Raw genomic sequence first — 17,284 nt, forward strand, 5'->3', positions numbered from 1 at the left:
GCAGCCGTGCTCCTTCGTAGCTCTCGCCTTCCCGTGGAAAAGGCCGTTTTGAAAAGACAATGGTTCTTGCGAAGCTGTGTGGTGTGGAAAAAACACTCTTGAAAAAAAAACAGAGCAAAATAAATCCCGGGAAACAGCAGCTTGTACGTGGTGTGTGATCCCCTGGGAACTGCGGGGTCCCTGGGAGGGGCAGGAGGTGACACTGGGCAGCACTGGGGTGGCACTGGGGGTTACACGGCAGGGCTGAGGTGTGAAAGTGGAAAGTTTTTACTTTATTCATGTTAGGACAGTTCCTTGTGCAAAGTTTTCAGCTTGTGTACAAGGTGGGAGTAAAGTCAGAGACTGTATCATTCCGATAACTTTCAAGAAGTAGTTGAGGTGGATAGTGTGCCGGTACTCTGGAGTTGGCTTCACAGGCTCTGGGCCCTGGAATCCAGAGGTTAGTCTTCCTCTCTGGCAAGTGCTGCTAGAATACTTGCTGCTGAAAGGAAACCTCAAGGTGCAAATCCAGAAAGTACATACTGGGAAACGGGCCCGGTATTCCTGATTCCTTAACCACCTTTGTTCCCAAATTTATGTGGCTGCTCTAAAACAGAGCTGTGAATTTCTACATGTAGATGTTGAGGGTATCACCCTAATGGTGTTGGCTCTGCTGTCTCAACAGCTAGTGTTTGACTTCATAATGCAAAGGCTTGCTTGGTTCCTGGGAAGGAGCAGATGTGCTTTCCCCTTCTGTTCCGCCTGCCATGAGCTACTCCTGTGCCAGGAGAGAGTACGGGGAAGGTGTTGCCCCAGGGCCGGGCTTCTCCAGTTTGTTATTCAGACTGCTCCCAAGGCCACAAATAGTAGTGGAAAGGGAGAGAACAGGAAATCTCCAACACAAACCTGAGTGCTGCTTTCAGCACATGTGGGTCATTCAGTTATATCCCTGCTATGCTACATAATTTCTCTCAGATAACCCTTTTAATAAGTGTATTTAGTCTGGTTTTGAACCACTTGTTTTGCCCCACTGGAGCCTACTTTGGCATTTCACTCCTGTGATGGTTTGAAAACTTTCCAGCCTAAATTTCCTTCTGACTAGTTGATGCCCTACTCTTACACAAATGTCAACACTGGGCTTTCACTTAAATAAATTATTTTTCCTTTCCTTGGTGTTTGTTCTCTTCATGTATTTTTTGGACAGCAGTTTTGTCATTTCACAATTTGTCTTTGTCAGCTAAAGCGACCTGGTTCTTTTGGTAGTATTTTGTGTGATAGGCTCACCAGTCTTCTGATCATCTTAGGGATGGATGCAGCTCTTCCACTCTGAATTTGCATTGATCAGGATTGGAATTGAATGCAGCATTCCAGATGGGGTCTCACTGTTGCCTTAGGTGATGTCAAGGAAAAAAAGTCCGACGTTCATCCTATGTGTCTTAATATTAGTCTCTTCACAGCTGCACTGCAGTTATGCTATCATTTATTAACACACTCATCATCTTCCCCTCAGCCAGCTTTGAAGGTCAGCCCCCCCAGTGGGAGCAGAAGCTGTTGTTAATACACAGTAGGTGCATCTCATTTCTATTACTGTGGTCCCACAAACAGGTTTTTCTGTATCTTTTTCTTGACCTCTATGATTTCTGAATTTTAATTGGAAAAATTTCATGAGAACACTCTGACTTCTTACGTCAGAGTCATTAAAAATATTAAAAACGTGTATCCCAGGGTATATAGAGGAACATTTTTAATAGTATCCTTCAGCTTGATTTCTCCCAGTTTTGCCTGTTATTGATGCCGTCCTTCGGCCAGTTCTGTATCACCTTAGAACTTTCTTGCTAACTCCCATCTTCTGCCTCATAAGTAATAATTTCTCATGTGGCACTGTATGAAATGTTACTGATGTCCAGATAAATTAGATATCCTTTGTCCAGAAAATAGGCTTTCAAGAAAATGTCAGGTTTTGCTTGACTGATCTATTTTTGTGAAACACATGTTGCTGAACTTTTTTCTAGTCGTGTTTTCCTCCATACCCTTTATTCTTTACTTTTGTGTATTTAAATCTTCTGCTTGGTGGGGTTATAATTTTTTCAGATCTCTTTTTCTGCCTCACATGGGCCTTTTGTTTGTTATTTTTCAGCAGATGTTATTATCTTTGTTTTCATAACATAGGTTTTAGTAATGTATAGATCCAGCAAGAAAAATTACATTCTTTCAGAACCTGGGCTGAAGATGATTCAGCCTCCCTGTGGCTCCTTGGTTCAGCCCTAGTACATACTGGGTTACTTCAGTTTCCATCTTTTTGTTCTTTAAGTTGTTTTTTTGCTCCTGTATTCAGTTTTGTGAAAACAAAGACAAAATACTCAGTTTTGTTTGGGACATAGATTTGTTAGTTTTCACATCCTGGGTGATTTATACTACATCTGCTTGTTTTCTCCTTCCTTGCTTTATTCGTGACTGAAGTCTTGTCAATTTCTAATTCCTTTTCCTGTTTTTTTTCAATGCTCTGCATGTTTCTCAACTCTCTTTGAAACGTATCCACTTCTGTCAGAAGTTCTGTCTTCTTTCTTATTTCCCTTGCTTTAGGATACAGATGGGTTTTGCTCCTTTTGATTTAATGAAATTTCAAGGTCTTTTCCTATCAGAGTCCACAAGCTCAGGTTGCAATGCCAGCTTTCTTCATTTCTGAAAGGCTGCTTTTTTTAAATGGAAAGCCTTGGTTAAAGACTTTATTTGGTTTATCCTACCATTAATTTAAATTGAATAATTCATGATTCCTTAGACCGAGATTTTGTTATTTGTTTTTTTGAGACTAATTTCGGTGCCTACCTCTGCTGCTGGCATTTAGATTGCTCATGTAGCACCAGAATGAAATTCCCATTATTCTTCATGTCATTGCTACGTGGAGAATTCACAAATGCAGCAGTGAAGGTAGGTAAAGCTTTAAGCACTAAGATGAATTAATAGCATTGTGGATTACTGCCAGGTAAGGAGACTAAAATGGCATCTCTTCACATTGAGAAGATTATTTTTGCAACTCTAAGTCCAAAATGCTGTTCTGTCTGGAAGCTTGGACTCAGCAGAATTTAATACTGTCCATTGCCCTTCATAGGGAACTCTTCTTGTTCTGATGGTAATGAGCAATTAAAGACATTTTTTCAAGGCCTGCCTGTTTCATTGGTTACGTTGCAGCTACAGTTTTAGGACTGAGTGTAACAAACAAATTCTATAGGGGGTTGTGGATCAGTAGAATTCTGTTCCTTTCCATGAGATGAATCTAGTGATTTCTTTATGGCTATTTGTGATGTCCCAAAATGAGGTCTGGTATGTGTTTTCCATCCTCCTGGGAACTGTAGCAGAGAACTCAAGGATAACACTGTCATAGACATTTATCATAGTCCTCCTGGTTGGTTGTAAGATCAGTTAATTGCAGCATTGACGTCCTTCTTCCTTAGCTGATTCGTAGATAATACTATTACGGTTTTTAAAATGGTCCCTCATCCTGCCTGAACAGTTTGCAGTCAGATGAGAGCTTCAGTTTGTCTCCTAAGTGTTACATTTCATGAACTGCAGATATACATGGATCACTCGGTTTTGGAGCTGGTTTAAAGTTACATGAACACGTAGATTTGGTGTTCCAGCCCAGGCAATGAATTTATCTTAAGGGTAGTAGAAGCACAGGTTTCCACATATGCTATTTTGCCCCACGTGCTGTTTTGTAAGAATTTCTATTCTTTTAGAAGATAGCCAGAATAAATTGCTCCTGTTGTTTGCAGTTTTGCCTTCTCTGATGTCTTCAAACCTCTCACTTTTCATCTCAACAAATAGGCAAACATTGGTTGCCTTCTCTAAGGTGAAAGGCACAAAACCCCAGCTAAAAATGATTGTAAATTCTACAAAAATGTCAAGAAGAAAAATGAGAACTAAGCTAATGTGACTTGTAGTATTCATTTTGGGGGATCTTGCCTTGTATGAATGAAATCTGTCTCTCTCGCCCCTATTCACACTTCCAACTGCATGAGTGTCGTACCAGCTGTTTAATGCTTGACAGTCTGTTTCAGTTGGGATATCTACTATTCTAGCACTTTTTGTGAAGATTTGAAGCCCTCATTTACATGAAGAGAAACCCTTTTTTTTTTTTTCCTCCTTGGGTATTTATGAGTAGAAGCACTATTTTTTAGCTTATACTGTATCTATAATTATCACCCATTGGTTTCTGTTATTTCGTTCACCTGAGGCTGTTTTTTCTGATGGTTATATGGTTTTCTTTTAGATCCAGTTAGAATTTCTCAAGTAAAATGTTCATTTGGGAGTAAGGGACTGTAACCAAAGCACTTATTTTTATTCCTGTCACTCTCTTCCTTTGTTTTTGTACCTGGCAACTGAAAGTCTGAACACTTTCTCCAGCAACTTTATGTTGGAAGAGACAACCTCATATTTATCATACTGCGATAAAAAGTGAGCAGTAGAACTGAAGTGAAAGGTGACAATTCTCTATCTGGGTAGTAGAATAAAACCACGTGGCTTGGAGAAAATACCAAATAATTTTGTAATGAGTTGTGTCCATCTTTGCAGTGAAAAAGCAAGTAAGAACATCTGATGTTCATCAGAGCTTTAAAAACATACCAGCTTATTCTTACTTAAAGAATAAGAATTGTCCAGAAAAAGTTGAGATGTTAGTGGCAGTATCTGGCAGTCTAATGAGGAGCCTTCTCTGCCTTGAATACCCTCCAAGGTGGCCAAACTTCTCAGATAAAACTGTGCTGTGTGTCTGGTAGTAATGGAACAACAGCTGTTTTTTCTCATGTATTAGAAGGCAAAGTTCATGTAATATTTGCAAATAAACTTCCCCTTTTTGGTGACTGGACAGAGTATGGATATCGAAACATGTACATTTACCAGCTTCATTCTCTCTGTAGCTAGGCTGAAATTTGGACTTTTGAGTGTTGACATCACATAGACTTAATTCTACATGACTCTTTATATAGAATCTGATGTGACCCGTGATGATAAACTCTTATATAGTCGGTGCATGCCTTTAGCTGTATTAATGTGGGATTGAGATACCAGGTTTCAATTTTGGTTGGAGACAATGGAGTATGTTTACTTACAGTGAGAAGAATTTGGTCCTGATTATTTTAAAATGGCAACTGTTTTCCCTGGTCAGTCTGTACAAACAGAATTTTTTTAGAAAATAAATTTTTTCACTCTAGTCTGTTATAATCTGACTCTTAGACATCAACCTTTTCAGCCTTGACCATTGAATTTTTATCTTGAAAACAGCCGTTACTTCTATAACTAAAGTTCAGCTTGTTTAATGAATGTGTTACTCTTACAGATAACTTGCCCTGGAGTGCTGCTGAAAGACAAAGAGGAACTTTATCTCAGTGTCTCTGTACTTGGGCAGTACAAAAAAACTCAATGCGTCCCTGCAGTGTTTCCACTCTGCTTTCAAGAAAAACTAGTATTTGAAAAGGTAAGATAATGTCAAGAGCTAATACAAGCCAAATAAAACCTATCTCAAACTCCACTAAACTGCCTGCAAAACCCCTGGGCACAAGTACTCACGCTGAGGGTGGCATAGTATTGTAGCTCCTGCTTCTCTTCAGCACAAAGGAGGTGTGTGCCTATATAATCCACACGGTGACTCAAGAATTCTGCGTATTGAAGATTATAATCTACAATGAGACTTTTTATGTGTTTGTTCATTCTTTTGTGAACTGTCCTTTTTCAGCGTCTATTTTCCTGGCTTGGAAGGAACTGAATGTTTTTGTTCTAAAAATTATGTCAAGGTGAAGAACAAAGACTATACAATATAAGAGAGTCAACTTAATTTAGTAGAAAAATAGAATAGCAACTCGAGCTTTTTTGGTGACATCTTTCTCCCTTTGAGATACTTTTTTCATGGTTTGTCACCAGAATTCCCAGGTTGGTACTCTGGCCTTATAATTTGTAGTTGTTTATCACATATTCTGAGTCCCTATTAGCTTCATTATTAGTACCACAGGGATAGTGAAACACACTATCTTACAGATATGATCTGGCTTCTTGACTACCTATGAATAACAATACTTTGCCCTTTATAATTCTTTTCCTTTGAGCGTCCCCCAGCAGTTTGAAATCCAGACTGAGTAAACATCAGTGATGCTCTGGTGGTGAGGGTAAGATACAAACACTGATAACTTCACCAGCTACTGAAGAGTAAAAAAGACCACGGTTCATTAAAGGCAAATGTACCACAAACTACTTAAGGGAAATGCACAGAATACTGTTGTAGTTGTAATTTAGGGGAACTCCAAGACACCAGGATCTACCTGCTTACAAAAGAAGTGAAGAAGAAAGATGAAAATAATAGCTGTCTTCTTACAAATAGCTATTGAATAGGTCTAGATACTTCTGGAGCACTGGTGCTTGGTGTTTTTTAGCATTTGGTACCTTGAACAACAAAGTGACCTACAACACTCTGCTGAGACTTTCGTACAGAATGAGAGGGAAGTCTATTGCCTGCTGAATATCCCATGCAACATCTTCCCCTATTCCTTGCCATCTCTTCACGTGGGATTCAGATTAAGAAAAACCCCTAACCGTACTCTATACATGAACAGTCAATTCTATGAAGCTTAGAGTGTTACTAGTATATCAAAGAACATATTCTTCATCTGTCAGAATTCTAGTACATTCAGTAATTTATCTTTCTGTCTTGAAATTTTCTCAGTCTATACCTACCTCTATGTGTTCAACGCTTCACAATACCTCCTAATTTAAATGTAGAGAGGTAACCCTGAATGGCTAGAAAGCATATGGCTAGAACTGCTAGCTTTCAGTGAATTTGATCGTGTGCCAAATGATAATTTCCAGTGGGGATAGGACTCTTGGCAACCATCTGAAGCAAAGAAGAATATTGATTTTATTTTTTCAGTTCTCTTTCCCCAGAGGTCCATCTTATGACTTTGACTGTGCCATTATTATTATTTATTAATTTATTTTCCAGGCGTTTGCTGACATAGTTGATCCTGGAGACCTTGTGGAGTTACTGGAACGTAGGTTCTGTTTTTCACATATACTATGTTGTATGCATTAATATCATGCATGTATGGGCTCTAAAGACTTTTTGTATGTTTAAAGAATGTGATAATAGTATATCATGTACTAAATAAGTAGGACCCTAGCACTAGTGGGTTTTCAGAATAGAAAATTTGTTGTCACTGCAGGCAGAGGATTTTTGCTGTCTTGATTACTAGTTACTTACCCAAAAAACTTTCATCTAACAGAATGCCTCTAGGAATGTATGCTACATGCTTTAGAATAAGAAAAGGGTAAAAAGTCATAATTAATGAAAATACGGCTGGTTATCCAGATAGGTAATGGATTCCTTTATCTGATCATTTATTGGATTAATTTCAAATAGTATAAGCATAAACCTTTGATTTTTTTTAATTATTCTTTTAATTTTTTAATAAAATTATGTGTCGTGCCAAATGTGGAGCATATTGAATTGTAGTGAGACAACACTGACACTGAACTCAACTCCAGGCGTATGCTCCCTCATACTTGGAGTTATCTAAAAAAGTGGCAATGCTTCCATCATATTCTTTAAAAGAAGGACAAACTTGGCAGCAGATAGAACTTACCAAATTCTAAGTCATATTTAGAGTTGTCATTTGTACGCTGCTAATGCCATTGTGTCCATCTGTGGTATTTACGCAAGCTGTTCTTAATTTTCTCTTATGGTTGGTGTAGTGGAAATAGTGAAATAGTGCAGCTATGTACAGTCCTGTGCAGCTTAAATCAGGGAGACGTTTTTCTTGGGTTTTGACTACAAGAATTACTCTACATTTTAGGTGTTCTTAACTAATGAAAAAACTTTTTTCCTTTCTAGTTGACACAGCAGTACTTGAACTAATACAGCTCATTCCTCCAGGTATTGTGTCAGTCTCTTCATATATTATGCAGTTTAATAGGTGAATTTCCGTGAGGATGTTGCCCATTACACCACAATCACTTTTCCCAACACACAAACAACAAGAGAAAGCTCTTCAGCAAATAGTCCTCTGAATATAAAGTGTTAATAGATCAAGCGGATCTCACTCTTAAAAGAGAATAATAACTGAATATTGAAATGTAGCAGTCTCAGGCTTAGGAAAGTGATAATATTTTAAAAATGGAAAATAAACTGAAATCATCCAGTGCACACTTATTAACTGCATCACAATTCACTTGCAAAGTGGCTGTCTGTGAAATTTCAGAGTACATAATCTTGTTCTCAGAATGACACTTTTTTTTCCTTCCATTTTAATGGTGACCATTGGGAAAACTCTTATCCTCACTAGAAGTATTACAGGTCTCTTGGGATATCTGAAGATAATAAATAGCGATTTGTCATACTTCTGTTATTAGTTTCTGTGATTATAAAAATCTATTTTAATGAAATTCAAGTGTTCCCATGAATAATGTAAATCTGCATTTTATTGGAAATAAAGTCAAGTTTTAAAGAGGACTCATTTGGAAACTGTGGTATTAAAAGCACTCTCTGTCACTTGTGCTTAGTACTTGCAAGGAAACGATTGACCCACCAGACTGTTTACTTGAAGAAATGTATTGAATATGGATTTTTGTTGTGGGAGGGTACAAGATCTTGGATAAGGAGTTTAATTTCAGGAATCAGAGATAGGTGCAATACAGCCCAACATAACAAGACGACTTCAATAACACAATTTTAAATTTTTTATAATATACATTCAAGGTTTTCCCCTAAAGAAAAGATTTTTTTTTAAAGTAGCAAACCAGGATAGTGAGCAAATCTTAAGATAATTATTTTGATGTTGCTTGCTTTTCTTTCTTACTACTATGCCTACTATTACTACTACTATTCTGTAATATGGAATGATACAGTTTTTCATAAGGGATGGGCTGCCATTAAAAAAATACTAGTTTGTTCTGTGGCATGGGAGGGAAAGAAGGAAAACTACTGAAGGATTGCCTAGAGAAAACTTCCCATGTGTCTCTTAAAGAATATTGTGTTCACAGTTCCATAATTTTTTTTTACAATAACAGTGAAACATACTTTCAGAGTGGGTTCTGCACATTTCTGCTGCTGATTTAACGTGATGAGGTTATTTCCTAGTGTGATATGAGTTAATTTATAAAGAACAAAATTTATCTTAGTGTCAATATGGTCTTGTGTGTGGTGTCTGTACTATATGGCTTTGTCTATTTTCCAATTAAAGTATATATCTTCTTTTTAGTAGGAAAAGTTCTAGCTACGTATGAAGAAAATACAAGAGATTTCCTGTTCCCTGACCCTAAGCTTACCAGTGGGCACCATGGCTTAGATCGTGAGATTTTAATGAAGAGGTCCTCTTCTTTTACAGTGAGTGAATATCTGTGGGTTGTATTTATGATAGTGTGTTTCACTGAAGAAACCTCTTGAACTACTTCAAATGAAAAGCGATTACTTCTGACAGATTTTACCATTTCAGGTGTTGAATGTACAAATCCACAGCTGAACTTTGCTGAAGGTATAATCTTTTTTCAAAATGCTTCAAGAAATTATTTAATGTGAAAAAAAGGTTAGTTTCCACTTGGTTTGCAATGTGGCACCATGACATGTCTCCATTCAGTTTATTCTGTGGTGCAGCTGGTAACTGAAGGGAGGCAAGAGAAGAGGGAGATGTCATATCAACTTCACGGTTCTCAACAGATAAAATGATGTAACTCTTCCTCCTCAGTCTCTCTTCATAGCATTTTGTTTCAGGCCATTTTTGGTATTGTTTAGGATAATGACAGTCAGTACAAATTTATAGTGCTATGCTATTTGACCTGTGGGCTTCCCTGAGGTGCAAGATCACAACTGAAACAGCAAGGAACTGAAATTTAGCTTAGTGCTGTATGATTGTTTTTCAGTTCCAAAGCCTGTTTCTTAAAGTCTGCTCAGGCCATTCACGCTCATTTAGTAACTTGCCTTTTTTACAGTTTCAGAAAAGCTATGATAAATGACAGCTAATTGTCGGAATGAGTGCAATAAATTAATTTTAATTTTCTGGAGATAAGGGCTCAAGTACACAGTAAGTGAAAATGAATTTATCTCACACTGCCCTTTCATAGAGTTTGGCTGTTGAATTTTAGGTGTCAGTGGAATAACTCAGGAAGGCACTTTGCAGATGATGGTGGTGATGTGGAAGATGTGTTTTGGGGTTTGTTTTCTTTGTCTTACTTTGGTTAAATTTTACTAGTAGAGTGGCAGGATACTTGAGTTGGGAAGACAGGGACTCAGTTGCTCTGTCTGTTGTGATTGGATTAAAAACACATGGCAGGAGGGAAATGCTAATTAAAGGTCATCGTTATCTTTTAGCTGGTATAATCTTTACCCTGCAAGAGCATCCTGGAAATTGCCCAGTCACTTGCAATTAGAAGTGCTAATTTGGTGTCTAATGCTGTGTTACATTTAAATGAATTAAAGCTGTGATTTTGTGATACAAAATGTATGGTTCTGTCGCAGCTTAAACTGTCCCTGCAAAAATAGCTATTATTTTTTGGCCATAGCATTTCTTGGATATGGTTTATGCTATGTATGTTAGTGGTGGCTCAAGAGAGGGAGCGGGACTGTATTGCTTTCATATTACTTATAGAATAGGTGCTTTTCTGGTGTTGAGAAAGGATATGAGGTGGTATTAGCAAAATGGTTTCAGATTTTTTGTAAATGCAATATAATTAATCTTTGTAGAAGCAGAGCCACTAGAGAAGTTTGAGATTTTTTTTGTTGGACTGAGTTCTTTAATACAGAAATTATGTATTTTCTATTAAAGAGAAGGTGAAGTAATTTGTGAGCTGTGAGAAGATGTGATCAGAGTAATTTGGATGTGTCCCTGAATTATGACACGGTAGTAGCTTTAAAAAGTTGACTGATGTAAGACAGAAATGTACTTCCATGTCCTTGGGAACAGTGTAAATGAAATGCATCTTCGCCCTGGAATGAGGACTGCAGAAGCATCTGTCACTCCGTTCCATCTCTGTCACAGAAAGAAGAGTTTAAGAAAGGATTTTGGCATACTGACCCCATTTTCAGGAATAATGAAGAAGCTGCATTTGATGGAGTTGAAGGGAGGCTCCCAAAAAGAACTTGTGGTTCCTCTCTTTGCTTGCCAAGTGAGATATCTGTGAGAGGATTTTTGCCTCCAGTAGAAACGCGGGCTCAAATGCCTCCATCTTCTAGTGTTCCCTAAGCTTTACTGGCAAGTATCCCCTGCTAGCTCTGTCAGCACCAAGCGTTCACTAAGCAAGAAGGAAAGTGGTAGACAAGGTCGTGAGAATGCTTACATTATTCCTGTGCTAGTCAAGCCATGTTCTTCTCACATGAAAAGTTATTTATAGCTATCTGAGATGTTATTTTTGACTGACAGCTGTGCTTCAGTGGCACTTTGCTTCCCAATAAATTTGTCTGTTATTAAAAAAATAAAGGTAGCAACAGCAAGGTTAGAGTTGTGGAGTTCAGATAGTCAGTGACAAGCAGTGTCTGATTAACACTGCTAATCTGCCAGTTGGAAGGAATCCCAAGTTGAGAGGATCAGAACTCCTCCAGAAATCTGGCACTTAGCTGATAATGTCTCTGGCTAAATGTCTTATGAGGCTTACAAACACAATACGCATACAAGACGTGCCTCGAGTTATCTCTTCTGGTCCAGTGCTGCCCAGCTGAGGCTTTTGCTGGCTCTTCTGCATTTCTCTGCAGCCCTTGCCTTTCAGAATATGTTTAAGCTTTGACTGGTGGTGACTTCTTACAGATGTTCTTATCTCCATTCCCCACCTTCATGCAGTATTTGCCATGTTATAGAAGTTTCTTTTTAGTTATACTGTTTTTCATTAGCATACCAGTACAAGACGTTCTATTATATTCATATACACTTTTTAAAGCTACCCACTTGTCCTCATGCTCCTTACAGTTGAAAGCATGTATTAGACTTGTTTTCTAACTTGTGTTCTTTTAAATATGAACCACCTTTAAAATTTTTCTCTGATCAAATTAATATTATGTCCATATCACATCTGTTTACTGACTGGTGCAGAAAGCCTGACACAGGGCTGCAGACACCACTAAGCTGGGTGCAGAGGAATAGACCCCAAAAACTTTCTGGATGCATTTTCCTTTACAGAAGTGTTTGGGCTATACATCAGTCTTAACATAATACTATATTGAATATCTTTCAGCAATCCCTAGTTTGGGAAATGCAGATAACAGAAGAACTCCTCTGACTGTTTTTGGCCTCTTAAGTGACTTTTGACTTCTCCGTGTCTATGTATGTGAGTGCCACCCTGTATTCCCTCTCCACAAACCATTTCTCTGAAGAAACCATGGTTTTGTGTGATTTTTTTAGCTACAAGCATTTAACAATTCTATAATAATTCTTAGTCTCTGTAAGAGCATTAGGTGCCCTGTTGTTGCTTTTTATAGAAGATTTACTAATTCTGATGTGTCCTTTTTTAAATTGTTGATAGCACTTCACAATTCATTAGTAATAAAAATGAGTTGATTAAGGACAGTCAGCTTTAAATTCTCTTTTATAAGCCATAACTTGACTTGATTGAATCCTGTACTCTGTTAATTGCTATAACTGAGCTCTCTTGGCGTTTTTGTCATTTCATTTCCATAATCTAACCCAGGGCCAGATCACATTCCCTTATGGGAAATCAGCGTGTGTTTAGGCAAATGGTAGAGAATAGTTTGGTTTAGCAGTAGACTTCACTCGCAAAGTTCCTGCTAATTCTTAACAATCTGGGGCCTAGTCACAAACAGACCAGCTCCTTTTTGTTTCTCAGTGATTTTGTGTGTTCATGTGCACAAATGCCCATGTACACGGATGCCTTGGGACATGCAGCAAACTCTGTCTGTGTTGAAGGAAGAGAGAGTAGAAAGTTGTAGGGACACTTGATTCTCTCTTTGCTTCTAGAGCTGTATAGGATGCACATAGATGATTCCCATTTGTTTACAGCATATGTGGCCTTTAGTGCTTTTGTGCCTTTTTTAATGTTGCTCTTTTGGGAAATAATGCTTGTGTGTCATAATCTTGGTCATTTACACCCAGTAAATTGTGTATACATTGCCCAATCCTAGCTAAATTTCACAGCAAGTAGAGCTCTCAAAGGTATTGTGTTTTTAGACATGGCTGCAGTAAAAGAAGATGAGCAGGAACTGTTAGACATGTAAAGATGGAAGGACCTGCTGGCCGTTAGTACCTGTGTGCTGGTTGACCAGGAGGCCCAGTTGCACCCCAGTGACCCCAAATTGGTCAAACTAGGGCTGCCTCTTGCCAGCCACGAGTGTAAGAGTGGATTGAGTGGAAATTGAATGTGGTTATGGAACATGGGAGACGATCCACAGAAATCAGACTTTGCTCTAATGGTTACAGAATAAGGAAAGTTCTTAATCATTGTGTTACAAATGAATAGTTATTTGTAGTGTAATTGACTAATTTTCAAAATGTTTTTACAAAAAAGATTGCACAATTGAGACTAGTTATAAATAAGTTTCCAAAGTCAGCATTAATGAAACTTCTAGAGCATGACTGGAATTTTTATGGATGCTACATTGCAGGGCATGAAAAGTCTTTAAAAGTGCTTTTGACAAAGAAACATATTGAAATAAAAGTCAGACCTTAATTGTTGTACGAAAGCAATATAATCATCTGTAATTGAATTGTCAGAAATGCAAATGTTAGCATCTTGACATTTACCATTGCTGTTCTGTCTTTTCTAATTATCTTTATTAAAGGCTGAAATTAACAAAGGAAATGGCTGAAAATTAGGGATGGTTTGTTACATTAGGTGACATTTACTTCTTTGATACCCTTTATCTTGAGTTGGAGCTTGATGTTCAATTATTGTCTCTCTTCTAGGGAATTGCACCAAAATTGAGATTTTCTACAAGCTCCCTTATTACAGAAAGTCTGTTAAGCTCGGGAAGGAGTCACATACAGGTTAGCATAATTTAATTGTTTGCAATTTAATTTCTAGATTTAATATTGATAGCCTTCGTTCCAATTTTTGCATGTGCTGCTCACTTCAAACTTTTCTCATTCTTTTGTTGTGGTTAAAGCAGTTGTCATGGGTGCTTGACAACTTGATTAAATTTTTAATCAAGTATGAGTAAAGAGTGGGTTTGGTGCATGACAGTAAATGCTGAGAGTTCCTTGAATCTGAAACAATTATCAGCCGCTGTGTTGTATGATCAGCTGAAGTGTCAATCCCTGGTGTATTTGTAGGTGGGAAGATGCCTTCTCACCATTTCTTACTGACACGTAAAATTAAGGTGGCACAATGAAAGCTAGGTGAAGTCAGAGAAGGTACATTATCAAAACCAAACCAATTAATTTAATTGTTTTCCATAACAATATCAGTAACAGTAGTGGAAAGGAAGACTGTTGTTGAAAAGGCTGTCACCAGTATTAACCTGGAAATGCTGCTTCTGCAACAAGAAAAGTTAAAGGTGAAGTAGCTGAAGAGACTGCGGGAGAAAAACCCTCTCTGATGCGTTTGTTCATGTGGTAGCACTCTTTCGTCTCATGCATTGGAATTTTGGTTGGGTTTCGTGGCACAAGCTGTCATGTAAAGTTACTCATACATCCTCCTTTTTTTGCTATATTATTAAGAAATGGTGCAGCATTATTAAAATGGAATGCTTGTCAGGAAGGCTTGCATGCAGAGGGGGTTAGGTGACTTTGACCTGTGGGTGGCATTGCTAGTTAGTTCACTGAGAAGTTTCTTCCAAATTTAGAAAACTAAATGTATTGAGGCACTTAGACGAAAAATTAAAAAAAAAAAAAATCTGTGAAAATTGTCCTTTTCAGAAAACTGACTTCATTGAAGGTGACTTCAATAAGGGCAGTTTGATTTAAAATTTAAAATGTCCTTAGAAGTATTTAATATGTTATGAATGGTGTATCAAATTTGCATGAGCTGCAGTGAAGTTCTAGCTTCACGGTTGGTGTAAGCCAGAAGCAGCACAGCCTACTTCTGGTGAAATTGAAATTAATGTTAGAGAATCACATCTGTTTTTGTTTCGGCTGGTTCCATACTCTGGCTCACTACCAGCTGCACAAGTACTAGTACAGGCATGAGAAAGACAGTAGCATGAATAGCCTGTGTGATGCCAGATTCAAACTATGTTGGTGGAAAACAAACACACAACCTCAGCCTCATTCATTGCAGGGTGTAGGGGGAAAGGCTTGAAGGCAAGCTGGCCATTTTATTTCTGAGTTCCCCTCAACTGAAGTAGTACATGCAACATTCAGATTGAAGAGTAGCATCAACTTCTTAACCTTGAAAAAAAATTTTTAACAGGAAGAAGAGTCTTGCTAAGTTATTTTTTATCGTTTCTAACCTGTGAATTAGGCCAAATTTGACCACAAAGACTAATTAGTTATCCACATTGTGGCATTCAAAGTTAAAACATGCTGCTGACAAAGTAGCCTGATAAGAGTTCTGTAATCTAGAGTGCCTTGACCTATAAAGCCTGTGGAGTATTTAATGTCAGGAATTCCAAAGGAGTGATAATGTATTTCAAATGAAACTTCAGTGTTGGAAAGAGTTTTCAGAATTTGCGATCAGTCACGGAAGAATTTAATAGTTATTTGGAGGAGGTGTCAGTCCTGCTTGTTAGGTAGGCTTTGCTGGTAACAACAACAAAATTACAACAACATCACCCCCATCCTATGTTGTGGGAAGAGAGGTGTTGAAGTTGGTTATTCCTCTGCTTTCCTTTCATAGAATCATTGAATCATTTTGGTTGGAAAAGACCTTTCAAGATCATAGAGTCCAACTGTAATAGCCTTGGTTCCATACTTACATACAGCAGAATAAATAGCCTGTATTCTGCTGTACGTAGGTGTTTTAAAAGCAATATCAACTCAGAGACAGGCTTTTAAAGGCAATATTTGATAATGGTGTGATTTGTATAAATTTTAGCTCCAAAATCCATATTTCAGTGTCGAAGTGCCCGTTTTACAAATAAACAGTTACTTTGCCTCTTGTTTTGCAAAAGCATTCATAGGATTTGGAAGGATCTTTGGAAGATGGTCTTTTAAGTTTTTTAGTGTTTTTTTTGAGGGGGAGGGAGTGGGTTTTTTTACTAAACGTAGCTTCTGGATTATAACTGTTTAAAGAACTAGTAAAGTCACCATGATCCAAGAAAATATAAATGTCAGAGAATGTAATTACACTTCTTGTGAGGCTTTAGGCAACTCTAAATGAACATAAACTATTAAACAGGCTTCTATTTTAATTTATGCATTTTATTTTTAAGGATAAGTATTTTAAAACGTTAAAATGTAAACTGATGCACAAATGCTTCAAATCTATGTATGCCTAACCCAAGTAGAGTTTGTGTTAAATGAACTTGTGACAAATTCAATTGAATTTTTTACAGTCTCTGTACACTAACTGTGTGAGAAAGCTAACTGGGTAAGTATCAGACACCATCTAACATGTAATACTGTGTGTTTTGAAATCCTTCTGACTTCAGAGAAAATGGTAAATACTTTTTTTTTTTTAATTGCAGTTTGATTATAGTTTTGTGAGGGGAACTTCAGCTGGCATGGCATTTATTTCTGTTAAAATTATTAGTTCCCTGTTTGCATTATTTTCAGTGATCTTTGTTCTGGATGCTGTCAAACCAGATAATTTCTCTTTTTCACTTTAGGGTGATTTGAAATGGGTACATCACTCAACTCCAAATGGAAAATTGCAAACAAAGTTACCAAAGAAAAATACTGTTTCACCTAAGAAAAGCAGGCACAGCTTAGCAACAAAGAACTACCAGCAGCCTACAATAGCTTCTAAATCGCGTTCTCCATCTCCATACACAAGAAGACGAATGTGTGAGCTATCAGAAGAAGCCAGGCAACGACTGGCCCATTTAAACCTTGGTCCTTATGAATTCAGAAGAGAAACTGATAAACCTCCATTCGTAGTTAGACGGGTTTGTATTTTCTCCAAAGTGCTTCCAGCTTAAGCTCAGATCAAATATTGTTCTTTCACTAAATAGTGTTCCAAAAATTCATTCAGCTCTTAGTTTAGATGAATAATTTTTCTCTCCCTAACAGTCTGTCACATAGTGATTTAAATGTAAAATTAACTAAAATAAAGTTTCTTTTATCTGCATTAGTAATAGACAAAGATCAAATTTGTTCATGAATGTCTTGGTTAAATTCTCTGAGGCCCCATTTCTTTTCTTCCAGCACACTAGACAGGATAATAGGTGTATAAATTCAGCTTGGAAGTAATTGATATTAGTATTAAAAATTCCTGAATAAGACTT

General features: G+C 37.5%; 1 protein-coding gene across 1 annotated transcript in view; it reads left to right on the top strand.

Annotated features, from left to right (window-relative positions):
- The first annotated feature begins 5,293 nt into the window (after positions 1-5,293).
- Positions 5,294-17,284, top strand: part of SPATA6 (spermatogenesis associated 6) — a 35,013-nt gene continuing 23,022 nt past the window's right edge. Inside the window, exons 1-6 of the mRNA XM_010083630.1 lie at positions 5,294-5,452; positions 6,968-7,016; positions 7,856-7,897; positions 9,222-9,346; positions 13,866-13,946; positions 16,667-16,945. Of these exons, the coding sequence (XP_010081932.1) occupies positions 5,294-5,452; positions 6,968-7,016; positions 7,856-7,897; positions 9,222-9,346; positions 13,866-13,946; positions 16,667-16,945 (735 nt within the window). The remainder of the gene's footprint in view (positions 5,453-6,967; positions 7,017-7,855; positions 7,898-9,221; positions 9,347-13,865; positions 13,947-16,666; positions 16,946-17,284) is intronic.

This window comes from Pterocles gutturalis, unplaced genomic scaffold, assembly GCF_000699245.1.
Source record: "Pterocles gutturalis isolate BGI_N339 unplaced genomic scaffold, ASM69924v1 scaffold2255, whole genome shotgun sequence".
NCBI lineage: Eukaryota > Metazoa > Chordata > Aves > Pterocliformes > Pteroclidae > Pterocles > Pterocles gutturalis.